Below are 15,062 nucleotides of genomic sequence, written 5' to 3'. Positions count from 1 at the left end.
TTAACCAATATTAAGGATTTACTGACTTAAAATCGGTTTCTATATTGTACTGAAATGTTACTTGTAAGATAAAATCACTTTCTATGAAGGAAGAATAACTAATAAAGTGCCGAGTGGACCTCTTTAATCTGCCTAAAGAGTGGCTTTAGGACTGGTACGTTATGAAACTTTATTTTTAGATTTAAGGCTAGCCATAATAAAAATATCACTTGTATTTTTTAGTCTAACCACAAGGGGGGGCTATTGCACCTCTCAAGCAGAAGGCCTTTCTAGCGGCGCAACACTAAATGTCATAGCTTCCTGTTTATTTTATTTATATTTTTCAAAATTTAAACTTAAGCATTTTATCTTAGTAAACGTATTTCAGATACTGTGTAAATCTACATTGAAACTTATGTGTGATAAAAAAAAAAGAAGTTTAATTTCAGCTTTTGCCTCGTTTTTGTAACAAAACCAAGTGGTTAGATTTTATTGTGAAACTCCAAACCGGAAACTACTTTGTTGCTCTATCAGCTCGACGGAGGTTGGTTGGGTCACGCTGCAGCCCCAGCCGGATGTTTTGTTGCGTCCGTCTCCGGCCCAGGATGGAAGGTTTTGCTCGTTTTAGCCCCGAACTGGTGCAGCGGCGTCCCTGACCGGGTAAGCGGCCGAGTCTGGCGGTGAGCTGAGCGGACTCATTAGCCGGAGGAGCTGCGTGTTGGTGCGGGTGGAAGCTGGAAGGGAGGTCGTGACGGTGCTGGGTTTCTGCGGTGACCGTGCACGCCTCTGCACGGGCCCTCCGCGACGTCTTAAATATGGATAGTGGAGCAGATTGTAGAGGAGGAGGATGGGGTGTTGCCATTCCCTTTAAAAAATGCATATCTGCAAATAAGAGCATGGATGTTGTGGACTGGAGAAGGCCGAGATTATGCATGTGTAAGGAAAGGGAGTTCGTTTCTTCCACCTGCTTTGTGTTTATATCCAAAACATGGACTCTGTGCATTATGTTTGAAGCAACAAAGTGGGCATTTTTAAATTAAACCTTAGTGTGTTGATGATCCTCTCCAATAAACTACCTTCTGTCTTGTTTGCTCGTTTTGTCCATGCGGTATCTGCAGAAGTGTATATTTTATCGGTAGAAGCTGCACGTTTGTAACTGTTTACGTTAATAAGTTGGGGGGAAATGCATGTGCGTACTTCAGCTCTGCTCCGTTTTCTTAAGTAAAAGTGAAGCAGTTGGGGGTTTAGCTGTTAACATTTTGGGGGCAAATCTCCTGGTCCAACAGTTTTCCTTATCTGACCCTAAGACCAGAACATCCGATCAGTGACCATCGTTGATTGATGGTTACATAATTGGCCCTCAGGCATTCATGTGTTTGTGGATTTTTAGGAATGCTGCGTTTAGAGTTTGCAGCGCTTTCTGCAGAGGGAAAATCAAGAGGTGCAGACCACGAAAAGAATCATTTCCACACAGTACATAACTACAAGATACTATTTCATCCAGATTATTGCAGATTTATACTTAAAGCTGGAAGAAGTTCAGGAATTATTTATTGTGGTCTCATAGTTTACATCTCCAATTCAGCGTGAAATGCACGTTATGTACCTGAAATAATTTCACTCATCCATCCTTCCTTAAATTCTCTCTGTAGAAATTAAAAGCTTAGATCTACAAATTTGAGGCAAAGGGGATATGAAGTAAGGCTGAAGCAATTATTCGTGATGAATTGATTATTGAAATAATCAACTAATTTAGTCATTGATTAATCGTGGACTATGCAGATTAAAAAAAAGGCCTTTTGCTGAAAAATACAACTTATTCAGAGCAGTAACTAAGCCCAAACTGAACAAAATTTATATACATGTTGCATTTAAGATAAAAACTAATTTGTCTGTAAATATTGTCAGTTTTGGCTTCAGTTTGTTCACATTCATGAAAAGGAATGCTGCCGTTATATTTTAGGCAATAAAATGCTTGTTTTCTATTTCTAATACTGTATAAAAAAATGCGGTTAAATGAAAAATCGGCAGAATGTGTCAATGGTTTGTCCAATTTATTGTCAGAATGATCAATAGAATAATCGATTACTAAATTAATCGTTAGTTTCAGTGCGTTGGCTTTTATTCGAACTGCGTTTCATTGTTTTTGCTCCATGATGCTGCCATGTTTACGGCGAGCCAGAGGCTCGGTGGGCGTCATGGAGACAAAGAGGAGAAAAGATTTGTGTTTCCCAGTCATCATCTGGCCGAAGTGTGCCACAACAATGCAGACGAGGGACATAAACTCCTTGAACTCCCCACATCGCGTTTCTCTCCTGCTTAAGCTCATCCGGCCTATCCTTAAAGGCCGGGCCGGGCGGTTCGGCCCGTCTCTCTGCCCCCCCCGTGGCAGCACCACCCCCAGCCTGAAACAAAAGAGAGAAGAGTGACTGTGGCGCTCGGTGGCCAGGTGTTCCCCACGCTGCAGCTGCCCTCCCCAGCCTCCCTTTGTGTGGGTCTATTGTTGGCCGGCCCTCCCCTCCTGGATTCATCGGCCACACAGGGGAAGCCCCTTTCAGGCTTGGGACAGGAGTGTGTGTGTTGGAGAGTACGCGTGCCTTAGGGAAGCAGGCATCTGCCCAGAGCCACTCCCCTCCTCCTCCTCCTCCTCATGTCTCGGTGTAAATCTGCTGCTCTCTGATTGGTGAAGAAGCTCCTACTTCAATCCAGGCGTCGGCGGACATTGTTGCTCCATCTGTCCGGCCGCTCATTGTCCAACCGGCCTGCTGGAGGACGCCGTCTCGCTCCGGAAGATGCTTGGATGGGGCAACTTTGGCTCCCGATTTGTGTCCATTTCACCGGCAGCGTTTCTCCTCATCTCCTCAGCGAGGATTTAAATATGTGGAAATGAGACACCCAGGTCTGACTGGCTCTGGTGAGTGATGTGAACCCTCCACCTTTCTGCTGGCAATTACGCAATTATTCCCCTGGACCTAACCGCCTCTGATACCGGAGACGTTTTGCAACACAATCAGGATATGTGCATGAGAGATTCAACCTTTTTGGTCTAATAAATAGACCTGTTAGGATAACAAATTTTGCTGGACAATAAATTATCCCAGAAGTTATTGCGATAAATAATAATATTGTTATTTTGAGACCATTTTCAAGTAATATTATGCAAGAACACAAGGGTGAAGAGAGGTCAAGAAAGTCAGCAGTACACTTCATAATAGACAAATGATAAAATTAGACATTTAAAGTTATAAAATACAAACAATTTGACAATAATAAGTAAAAAAAACAGTTGCAATTAAAAATTTGAAACACAGGGACTGTTGACAGGATGTCCACTAAAGCCTCTGACCGTCTGGCTTTAGGGTGAACCTGCTGGAGGATGTTTTCAATGTTTCCTCCAGTTGTAGACTATTTTCCATACAGAGAAACGCCTAATTTATGTTTTTCCTCTCATAAGCTGCTCCAATCTTTGAGCTCTTCGACTCGCCGTCACCTGAACAGGCAGGAACGCCAAACTCAACGTCTGAGGTTCAAACATGAGAAGCATCCTAAATGATAAATTAAAACGATATCAATCGTTTTCATTTCCTTGATTTATTGTTTTTCTCTTTAATCTTTATTGATCTTTGAGAATGTGTGCTTGCGTTATTATACCGTTACCACTAAATTACTTGAACGTAGTTTCAAAACAACTTCTGGGACAATTTATCATCCAGCAAAATGTTATTGTGACTTGCCTAGAAGCTGCTTCTTAAACTTGTTTGTATTAAATCAGAAGCTTTAATATGCTGGTTTATAATAAAGTACGATGTGTGGTCACAGTAAAACCAGATAGTCTGGAATAGTTAAGAAAAAATGTCTGCAGAGCGCGTTGAACGTCCCGATTTCATAATTTTTATAAACGAGCTCATCGAAGAAACTGTGAGTAATTCAAACCTGAATTGTTTGCTGAACGCTGAGTTGGAAAAATGTTAATTTAACCAAAAATTAGGGTAACAAAACCCCCCATATAATAAACTTCAACAATTCTAAAATTGGTCAAAAGTACTTAAAAATATAAAAACATACCTAAAAAAAAAGTTAAGATATGAATCCACATCGTCTCAAACTCTAAAATGATCTTTAACAACATAAACAAATCAAAGCTTTATTGATGTGCTTAGTAAGTTTTAGGACTTCAGCATTTGGACTTGAAGTGTCCCCTCCCCCACATGTTGCTAAATTACAAAGAACAGAAGCTGAAACAAAAATTTGCATTTCAATTTGTGTTTCTCAAGATTTTTTAATGAATTAGTGTGAATAAAGTATATGCAGCCCGATCAGTAAACATCTGCTGCCGCCATCTGATTCTGCCTTTTTTTTTTTCTATACTAACTTTTGCACGGCGGCGGCTGTGCATGCAGCCATGCGCCGCCAAACGCCCCCCCCCATGAAAAACCGCCTTTTTAAGCCGTCCCTCCCCTCCTCTGCACACTCTCGCTGTAAGGAGTGTGTTACATATTCATCAGCTGCTCCACCACAGCCAGCGACGTTTGAAAGATTCGCCCACTGGTTAAGAGAGGGGGCTCGTTTGACGCTTTCGTGTTGCACTGAAAGCCGGATGACTTGAAAATCCGACGCTGAAAAAATCCACATAAGAAGCATTAATGATGAATGTTGAATGTTTTTGGATTTCCTGGAACTCTGAATGACATTCACCAGGTCTTTATTGTCCATTTTTGTACCTTCAGTAGTTTGGATTTGATTTTTGTGTGTGTGTGTGTGTGTGTGTGGGTGTGTGTGTGTGTGTGTGTCTTCATCCATGAACTCTGCTAATACAAAATTAGCAGCTCTCCTGTTTTCCGGCATATTTACTCATCAGCAGCAAGGTTGTTGATTCAACTGCTTGTATCCTTGGGTTCTGCTGATGTGATGCTTTTTGTTGGACCTGAGAGAAGAGCATCCTTTAAAATAAAGTGTTGCCTCACTCTTTGTATGAGCATGAGTCACCTTGTGAGGTAGATCTTGTTCGTGTGCCCTAGGGCATCATCGACGCCCACAGTGGTAAACGCCAAGGCCCCGATCCTAATCACGGCTGCAGCTCTATTGTTGTCAGTGAAGCACACTTAAGCTCAGCTCATCCCCCATATAGGACTTCTTTTTTTTTTTTGCTCGGGTAGCCGGTTGAACGCTCCTATCTTGGCATGCTTTCAGCAGCTGTAGCTTAGCAACAGTAGCTCGCCAGCTCCTGTTTCATAAAATGCTCTCCACCCTGCTCCCCCCTCCCCTCCCAGCAGCTCCGAGTCGTCTCACCTCCCCTCGTCTGCTTCGTCCAGATCATTTGTTTGGCTGATTTTCAGGAAAAATCCAGACTTCCGCCTCATCTGCACAAAACATTGGCATTTTTTTTTGTTTTGTTTACTTGCAAACATTTCCTGTAAAAACCTTTGTAAGGTTCCTCCTTCTCTTTGTGCTCGTCACTGGACATTAATACATTTAAATGGACATTAAAGAGCAGTAGATATGCTTCAGAGAGAACATCTAGCGTCTTTCTTTCTCAAACTTCTTTCCACTTGACTTCATTCTGTTGTGGCAGAAAAACACTTCTGAGTGCTTTTCATCAAGTAAAAGCTCTTAAATTATAACTTTAATGCTTATGAATATGCCACAAATATTACAATGTTCACAAAACAAGTTCCTCCTACAGGAGGAACTTTTTCAGGCAGCAGCTGCTGGAAAAGGTGAGATTTTTGAGCTAAAAATGGCCAAATTGTTGCATCTCTGAACAGCTTTACCACTAAGAGGCATGCGCCATTAAAGATAAATGCAGCCAGGGAGTTTATTTTGAGGTGGTAACATGCAGGTTTTGCCAGATATTTGAAGCACCTCAGGGTGGGAGGGAGCATATGGACCTTAATTACAAGATTGACGGAATGGGGGGGAAAAGGGGGGTTAACGGCTGGATGTCTTGTTTTCATATAAAGTGATTCATCCTGTGTTGCTCTGTAGATTAATGTGCTGGGGCACAGCGCATTTTTAAACATACTGAGGTCAGCTTCTTGGGTAGGGGGGGCGAGAGTCCATTAATTCATTAATTACAGTGAGGGGGCCCCTTTGGTTCTTTGTGTGTGCGGCACGCAGTCAGAACCAAAGCAGATGACATTATAAATGTACAGAAACATAAAGAGAAAAAAAGACATTTTTATTTGGTAAGATTATTTTTAAAAAGCCGTTTCTGGCTGCTATATGTCGATATGTTGCAGCATGATATCATGTGTGCTACGTCCCGTTATGCAGCTGGAGGGCAAAAAAACTGCTAGCAGATTATGACTACAATTTGGTTTTGGATATCAATTAGTCAAAGGCACACGATACATAAAAGAAAAATGGATGCAATGCTTTGCTACTAATTGTCAACACTATAGTAAGTTGATAAGAAGGTCAGGAAAATATTTTAATTAAAAAAAAATTGCAATGGAAAGGGAAGTAGGTCAGTTATGCTAGCTTGACTTTGACAACCTTATGTTCTGCAGAATTTGATGCAACAGGCAACATACATACCAACCCTCTGAGAAATCATCAGCAGAGAAGGTGTTTAAATTAGCTCATCTACGCGCCACTGCGTTATTTTCCGATTGTTAATAATCAGAAAATAAGCATAAAGCTTGGAAACATGAAACTGTAACAGACTGAATGTTCTGTACTTTGTGTGGGAAATGTTTGCATGTTGTTTTGATGTCGAGTCCTAGCGCATTAGTGACGTTGTTGTCAGTTGGTTGCTGTAGCAACGAAAAAGAATACGAGTGGCTCTCGGTTGTTCAAGAATTTTTCTGCGTTGTTTTCTCCTTTGCACTAAGTTAATAATGTGTGCATCTCCAGGTTTCACTCTGTTAACGGAAGTGTAAACGATGCTACGGATGATGAGTAATGGATGCCTTCCAGCATTGTGCACATGTGGATGTAAACGATAGCATGCAACATGTCTATGCCGGCTGTATGAATGCTAGCTTGGACGACGGGGAAAATATTGCTTAAAGTGATTAACTCCTCTTCGTCTCCCCCGTCAGGCTCAGGTGAGTGGAGCTTTGTGAAGGAGCGCTGCTCGGCCCGGTGTGCTGGATGTCTGTGACGGATCCATGGGCCAGAAGGACCATGTGGAGGCGGGAGCAGTCCTCGACCTGGCGCCAGACCTGGAGTATCTCCACGTAGCAGGGGCCGACCGGCAGGCTGGCGGCCTTGAAGGACCCCCTGCTATGGAGGAGCAGGCGGAGAGCTTCACCACCACCACCACCGCTGTTTGTTCCCCTCCGGAGGAGAGCGGTGGGTCTGATGGCGAGTGCAAGACGGCGCCGCCGGCCACAGCAGACTCAGACGGAGGAGAGGTCAGCTACACTTCCAGTAAAAACACCCACCAGCCGCTGTGCCGCACGCCATGTGTAGATCTGGGCACGGAGGGGCCTCCGGAGGCTCCGTCGGATCCCTCAGGAGAACCGGAGCGGGAACCGGCCGAGCCTCTGGCCGACTGCCCCGCACCAGAACCAGAGCCCAAGCTGGCGGGGAAGGACTACCAGGCGAAGCTGGAGTTTGCCTTGAAGCTGGGTTACTCTGAAGAGACTGTGCGCCAGGTGCTGTCCAAGCTCGGACCCGACACCCTCATCAACGACATACTGGGCGAATTGGTCAAACTGGGCACCAAACCTGACAGCGAGCAGCCAGCGGGAATATTGACTTCTACCTCATCGTCTTCATCATCCTCGTCTTGTGGCTGCTCTGATGTGCTAGATGGGCAGAGATCGGACTCTCCACTACCCACGGAGTCTGTCTGTGACCAGGACAACCTGCGACCGATCGTGGTGGACGGCAGCAACGTGGCCATGAGGTGAGAAGGAACGCTCTGGCCAGGTATACACAGTTAAATGTGTCATCTATAAACCTGGTTCAATCCATCTCCACTGTCACTGTTAGTGGTATATAAAAAAAAATTATAAAAAAGAAACACTGAGACTGGTGGCCTGACACTGGGAAAAACCCTGATTATTGTGAAGTTTGATTGAATAGAATCAGGAACTTTAAGTAAAACAGGCAAATATAATCTAAGAACACAAATTCAACATTTATAATACATGTAAAGACATATCTTTGTTATGCTCTGCAGTCATGGAAACAAGGAGGTGTTTTCCTGTCAGGGCATCCAGCTGGCTGTAGACTGGTTTGTGGAGCGCGGCCATCAGGAAATCACGGTTTTTGTGCCTGCTTGGAGGAAAGAGCAGTCCCGCCCTGATGCTCCAATAACAGGTAAGTGAAAACCAAAATATTTTCTTTAAGCAGTGCAATTCTTTTTTCTGTTACGTCCGTTACCTGATTTTTTTCCCACTTTCTCAGATCAGGAGATCCTGCGGCGCCTCGAGAAAGAAAAAATCCTGGTCTTCACCCCCTCACGGCGCGTCCAAGGCCGGCGCGTGGTCTGTTATGACGATCGCTTCATCGTCAAGCTGGCTTATGAGTCAGATGGCATCATCGTCTCCAATGACAACTACAGAGACCTGGCTAATGAAAAGCCTGAGTGGAAAAAGTTCATAGACGAGCGGCTGCTCATGTATTCCTTTGTCAATGACAAGTAAGGATTTTGCTGCAAAAGAATAGTGACGTGCAGGTCTTTAGTTTCTTTGTAGAAAGTCATTAGCAAAGAGGACGCTTGTCTTGCGCCTTAAGAAAGAACCTCAGGTTCTTACCAGCCTTTAAATGAACCTTTTGTTTCAGATTTATGCCTCCAGATGATCCTCTCGGACGTCACGGCCCCAGCCTGGACAACTTCTTGAGGAAAAGGCCAATCCTGCCTGAGCAGAAGAAACAACCCTGTCCATATGGTGAGAAAACAACAGGAAAATGTTGTCACTGTGTCCAAATACCCTCTTGTCCACTTAAAGCAGTGGTGTCTAAAGTTGGTCTTGAAGGACTGCTGTCCTGCGTATTTTAGGTGTTTACCTGAACCAAATGAAAGAGTTATTGGTTTGCTATTATAGATTTACCTGCTGAAAACTGGTTCAGGCATTTGAATCATATTTGTTGGAGTAGGAAATCATATAAAAAGGCAGGATAATTTAAAGTGAGGTTGTGCCACACCAGCAAGTCCACATCCGAGTGGATCTGTAGGACAAAATAAAGGTTTTGGAGTGGCTTTGAAACAATTGGAACAATTCTGGAAAAAAGAGTTGGTTGAAAGTCCTCCACACTGATTATAGTTGTTGCTGTCACGGTCATTACAGCCAGTTTCTGCACTACCTCACACACTGCTCCTCCTTTCCTCTCTCCCCAACTCTCTGTTTTAGGGAAAAAGTGCACGTATGGCCACAAGTGCAAGTACTACCACCCTGAGAGAGGAGCTCAGCCTCAGCGCGCCGTGGCCGATGAGTTGCGTGCCAGTGCCAAGAGCTGCGTCCCCTCCAAGAACCAGGGGGATGCTGGACTGGTGAAGAGCCACAGTGTGCCAGCTGGCACCATCGAGGCAAAAAACGGTGCCCCAAAAAGGCAATCGGATCCCAGCATCCGAGCTCTGTCGTACAGTGACGCTGAGGAGAAGCTACTGGTGAAAAGTAGACTAGACAGCCAGAAGAGCAACATAGGTGGGAGCAGCAGTAGCAGTTCTAGTAGCAACATCAGCTGTAGCAGAGGTTTAGCTGTGTCTTCAGCCCTGGCAGGATCGTCACCTGGTTTTGGTCTTTTGCAAGACCAACAGTCCAGATCAGGGACACATCTACCGGCCCCCAGCCATGATCTCTACCCTCACTGTGAGACTCCAGACTTAAGCTACTACTCTGTAACACGGGCCTACTCTGGTCTGAGCCTCTCCTCCCGACGAAGCCCGGACTGCCGCTACCCCAACGATCCGGAGCTGCGGCTCGGCTCGATGGGCTCCACAGGTTCTGAATGTGGGAGTGAAAGCAGCATCAGTTGTGGTAGCAGTGACTCGTATAGTGACCGATCCTGTCCCGGATGCCCCCCAGAACCTTTATTAGAAGAAAGCGTTCATTTCCCCAACCCCGCTGGCCGTCTGTACGCTCATCACATCGCTTCTAACCATGAGCTGTGCGGTCTGCATGCGGCAGATTACCCAAGCATCCAACACAACCACACCTCTAATCCAGCCGTTCATTCCTACCATCTGAATGCTGCGTGTGGGCAGAGCTGTGTTCATGAGCAGCCTCCACCAGAGGGACCCCCTAAGCGACCCCTTTACCCTCTGCCTCCTCACCTCCAACACCAGCCGCTAGCTGCCCGCTCCAGCTGCCCCGGCGACTACCATTCTCTGCCTCAGTCCAACCGTCAGCCCCCTGGATCTCCCATTGGCCGCTGCCTGGCCCCCACTCGCAGTGAAAGTGTGTCCGACTCGCATCTGTACGAACATCTCTCTGCGTCTCACCACCACCATCGACCGAAAACGCTGCCCAGCTGGGAGACTTATTACAGACAGCCGTCACTCCCACCGTCGAGGTACGAGCCGTCAGCCTACCAGAGTCTGCCTGACACGCATCAGTCGTCCTGGCACCCCGCACCGTGGCCTCAAGAGGGCTACAGCTCGTCTCACCCAGCTCTGCACCCGTCCCCGACACGTTACCTAGGCCACCCGCCGCCACCAGCCCTCTCACCCCACCCTCCTTACTCGCCTCATAGCTCCCATCTCGCTCTTCTGTCACACCCTCCTCCTCCGTACGGGCCGCAGCACCCGGAGTCCCCCGTGCACTGCCGCTACGAAGACGTGAGGGAGAAGGTGTACGTCGACCTTTGCAACATCTTCCCCTCGGAGCTGGTGAGGCGTGTGATGGCTAGGAGCCCCCATGTCGCGGACCCCCAGCAGCTGGCTGCCGCCATCTTGGCAGAGAAAGCGCAAAGTGGCTACTGAAGAATCCCCTCCCGTTTGGACAAGCAAAAGAAATTAGTCAAGAACTTTTAAGCAATGTAGGTGCAGTCTTAAAGGGGCAGTATTATATATTTTCAGGCATATAGTAATTATAAAAATGCTCTATTTGGGTGTCAAATATGACTTAAAAAAACTTTCATTTAATCAAACATGCATGAAAGAATCAAGGCAGCTCTCCAGGTATGTTTCTGATGAGGGAATAACATCATAACTTGATGTAAAGCTCTAAAAAGTCTATTTTGCATAAAACTGCCCCTTTAATGAAATACCTGGAAGATGCTAATAAAAAACGCAGCTCTGATCTCTGTAGGAACAGTCATCTTTGAGAATCTGTTACCCAGATGAAGCAGTTCTTTTGTTTTTAAAGTAGACACGTCTTTAACAAGCAAGACTACTTTTACATGACTGCCCAAAGGAACGTTTATGATTTTACATCGAAATTATAACTTTGTCAGCTGCTACATTAATGATCAATTATTAAACATGTATTATACATGGATGTATTGAACTCTTGCTAACACAAAATACTGTTTTAATCTTTTTCTAGGATGCTAAGACACATTTTCAGCTTTATATCCAAAACCGCTGGTCTTTCCTATGGAGTATTCTGACTTTTCTCTTGTCTGTATTTAATTCCGATGAAGTTAAGCTACAGGACACTTGGCTAACATTTAATAATTCAGTTACTTAACTCTTTGTACTTCAAAGAACACGAACCCTAATTTTGCAGTCCAGTGTGTGAAACAGTTTTATATCATGTTGGTGGAGGTATGCCACCGACTTCAATAAGAATTAACTTTGACTGAATAAGGCTGTCTAGAGAAACCTGCAGAAATGCAGTTGTTTAGGTTAAAGTTCACATGGCTTAAAAACTATGTATTTACAGATTAATGATCTTTATGCTACAGTTCACTCTCTGGTACTTGGTCTGTTTCCTGTATCAATCTTTTTGTGTGTGTGTTGTGTTTGCTGGGGGTTTTTTCCATGATTGTTTAAAAAAAAAAAGGGTGTTCAAAATGTCGTCTTATTGAGACGGCAGTCTTTTTTGGTCAGAGTTGTAAGCCGTAGAGATGGGTGACCCTGTCCTGTGTACCTTAGTTTTAGTAAGGGACATCTCTCTCATTCTCTCTCTCTCTGTAAGCCCTAGACTTTTGGGTCAACTCTGGTTATCTGCTTCAGTTCAGGCGCATCGTCGACAGCAAGTGTAAATATATTTAACCGTTTTCTTTCGCTTTGCTTTCGGGGCAGTAGAGTCTGCTGTCGTCTGGAGCAGATCCCAGCTGAATTCACGCTAGACGGAGAAAAACCCTGTTTGATACAAATTGTATCATGAACTAAGTCGCTGACATTATATACAGTACATGGACTTGTCGTTGTAAAGCGAAATGACAAAGTGCATTGACAACCGTTCTGTTTTAATCGCAATTTTACAACTTTTATTCTTAAAAATAGCTTTGCGACAATTCATTTGAATATATATTTTTTGAAAATTAGTTGCAGACCTACTATGTTTAGGTATCAACTACATTACTTGTTATTTTTGGGTTTTGTTATTGGCTACGTTGGTAAAGATGTGTAAGAAGAAACCAATTTTACATTTACACAATCGCAATAAATGAGGAAAAAGTGCAATTTTCACATTTCTGTTTAACATAATGGATCTTTTTACACATCGATAAGCAGGGTGGGCAATAACAATGGAAGCTGCTGTAAATAACCATTAAAGGAACATTTAGTGATTGACAGCCTGATTTTACTCTAAGGTTGGGATCACTACGTTTTTAAATCTCCATTCTCCGTTTATTGGCGTTGTTTTTATGTACGTAACACAAGTTGTAATGAAAGAACTTAAAACAATTTCTCCCAAGTCATGAATTCAGTAGAGTTCATTCATGATTAAAATAATACTTAGATGATATCCCTGTGGCCATTTTGAATTTCTCTAACGCCTAAATAGCATTATTTTCATCACACATACACACCCTATACTTATTTACGAACTCTATTTGATTTGACGATTTACCAGACAAGATAATGATGATGTTGTTTTCTAAATCCCAATGGGACGCATGGTTATTTATATATATTCAAAATGATTAGGATTTAAATAAATTGATGAGCAGTTTTTAATATTTTTGTGAAAACTGCTTATCAAAATACTATAAAACCCTGAGCATGGTTTTGATGGAATTTTCCTCAGATTTCTTTCGACCCTGATGATGTTTTGCCATATAATTGCAAAAAAGCACTTAGGAAAAAAAGACGAAAGGAGATTATATTACTTGAAAACGCCAAACTTTTAAATTAGAAAGAATTCAAACCCCCATTTGAAGTTCAAAATGGCTACCAAGGAGGGTAGCTTGAGTGAATCTTGTTACAAGCTTGCTTCGTAGACCAGACATTGTACAAATATCTGTTTAACTGTACAATAATACTGAGAGAGAATTCTTTGTGTTTATTGAAGAAGCGCCTTCCCTCCGGCTTCCTGGCACTGTGTGTCAGTGTGGCGACTGAGCGTGGGCCCAAAGTAATGCCTCTTCGTGGCATTGTGCTTATGACACATCCGATAATCTGAACTATGTTCAGCTAACTATTATGCATGAAGTTTTTTTAAATTCTTTATTTTCTGCATGAGTTGTTTTTGTCTTGCCATGATGTTACTGACAGGCCTGTAGGTTTAAATGTTTGCTTGCTTGTAAATTTTATGAGCAGCTACAACAGACCAGGATGCTTTATTTATAGTGTACACTAACCATGAAGGGGGCGTCACCTCCTCTCCTGTTTACTGCACCCTGTGGTAACTTCTGACTTGTAAGTATTTTAAAATTGACTCGGAGGCTAAAAGTCCAGTTTCACATTTGTTACATTTTCTCAATAAACTAACAGTGTAAAAACTTCAACTGTAATTGTGATTGTTGAATAAAGGCAACATACTGCTCTAAAATACACTTCAGGTTGTTTGTCTTAATTTTTGTCTCCACCAACAAATTAACCTAATTTGGATTTTTGTGGGGGAAAGTATCCCTATTTATGGTTTTTCCAGCAGTTAAATTATATATATTTCTAAAAATCTCTATAACCCCCCCCTGGTTTGTATATCACATTTCAGCAACAAGACAGTTCATAGTGATTTACATCATAAAGACACGAAACTACACAGTCATGAAAACACCACGCAGGAAACAATTGAGAAAACCAGTAACATTACATTTTGATGAATGGCATCACAAAAACTATCTTTGCACATCTAATAAGTTGCTCCATGTTTTATATATTATGGTTCAAATCCTGGAATGAATGTCTATTTTATTATCCTCTTTCAGTCACTATTGACAGCAGAAAAGATAAATGCGCTACGAGGAATTTTTGCAGAGTAGGAGATCATGTGGTCTACAGGTTATGGCGTGAGACACCAAGTATGAAGGTCAAGGGTTCAAATCCTGGACAGAATGTCTATTTCGTCAGCCTCTTTCAGTCAATACTGATACCTGGAAAGATAAATGCGCCACGAGAAATTTCTAAAGTGTAGAAGGTCATGTGGTCCACTGGTTCAGGCAACAGACCTCAAATGCAAAGGATGTGAGTTCAAATCCTGATCTTGGTCTATTAATAAAGTGGATCTAAATGATTAATTTGGGATTTTTAGATTAAAACCCACAAACTTCATAATAATCAGTCAAAATTAAGGCCAATTTCTGCTTAAATATCTTTTTTTTACCATTCTATTTTGTCACTCCAGGAATGCACCGATTTCAAAGTTTTTTGCTGATACTGCCGATTTTCCTTTTTTGCGGCTTTTTAAGCAAAAACTCAAAAACAGGAATATTGGCAGTATCAGCAAAAAACTTTGAAATCGGTGCATTCCTGGGGTAAAAAAAGAATGATAAAAAAAAGATATTTAAGCAGCAATTGGTCTTAATTTTGACTGATTATCATGAAGTTTGTGGGTTTTAATCTAAAAATTGCAAATTAATCATTAAGATCCACTTTATTAATAGACCAAGATCAGGATTTGAACCCACATCCTTTGTATCTGAGGTCTGATGCCTTTACCTGTGGACCACATGACCTTCTACGCTTTAGAAGTTCCTTGTGGAGCATTTATATTTTCTGCTGTCAATGGTGCCTTTGAAAGAGGCTGGAAAAATAGACAATTCTGTCCAGGATTTGAACCCTTGACCTTCATAAT

The 15,062-nt window shown here is 42.9% G+C and overlaps 1 protein-coding gene across 2 annotated transcripts; it reads left to right on the top strand.

Annotated features, from left to right (window-relative positions):
- Window positions 1-508: 508 nt before the first annotated feature.
- On the top strand, window positions 509-13,821 carry LOC116716138 (probable ribonuclease ZC3H12C). Of its 2 annotated transcripts, none has more exons than XM_032557002.1 (6): window positions 509-639; window positions 7,023-7,834; window positions 8,111-8,250; window positions 8,338-8,572; window positions 8,716-8,822; window positions 9,285-13,821. In XM_032557002.1, exons 2-6 carry the CDS (start codon window positions 7,092-7,094, stop codon window positions 10,853-10,855), a joined length of 2,796 nt encoding a protein of 931 aa, XP_032412893.1. In that variant the 5' UTR covers window positions 509-639; window positions 7,023-7,091; the 3' UTR covers window positions 10,856-13,821. The 2 variants fall into 2 exon arrangements, with proteins under 2 accessions (XP_032412893.1, XP_032412894.1); XM_032557003.1 differs by lacking the exon at window positions 509-639 and adding an exon at window positions 2,680-2,893.
- Window positions 13,822-15,062: the final 1,241 nt, after the last annotated feature.

Source organism: Xiphophorus hellerii, chromosome 24, assembly GCF_003331165.1.
Source record: "Xiphophorus hellerii strain 12219 chromosome 24, Xiphophorus_hellerii-4.1, whole genome shotgun sequence".
NCBI classification, from domain to species: domain Eukaryota; kingdom Metazoa; phylum Chordata; class Actinopteri; order Cyprinodontiformes; family Poeciliidae; genus Xiphophorus; species Xiphophorus hellerii.
Note: the sequence above shows the minus strand (reverse complement) of the source record. Positions and strands in the feature narration are given on the sequence as shown.

Coding starts and splice junctions, on each gene's coding strand:
- LOC116716138 (XM_032557002.1), top strand. CDS start 7,092: ATGGGCCAGAAGGACCATGTGGAGGCGGGAGCAGTCCTCGACCTGGCG. Junction 7,835..8,110: donor GGCAGCAACGTGGCCATGAG/GTGAGAAGGAAC, acceptor TATGCTCTGCAG/TCATGGAAACAAGGAGGTGT. Junction 8,251..8,337: donor CCCTGATGCTCCAATAACAG/GTAAGTGAAAAC, acceptor CCACTTTCTCAG/ATCAGGAGATCCTGCGGCGC.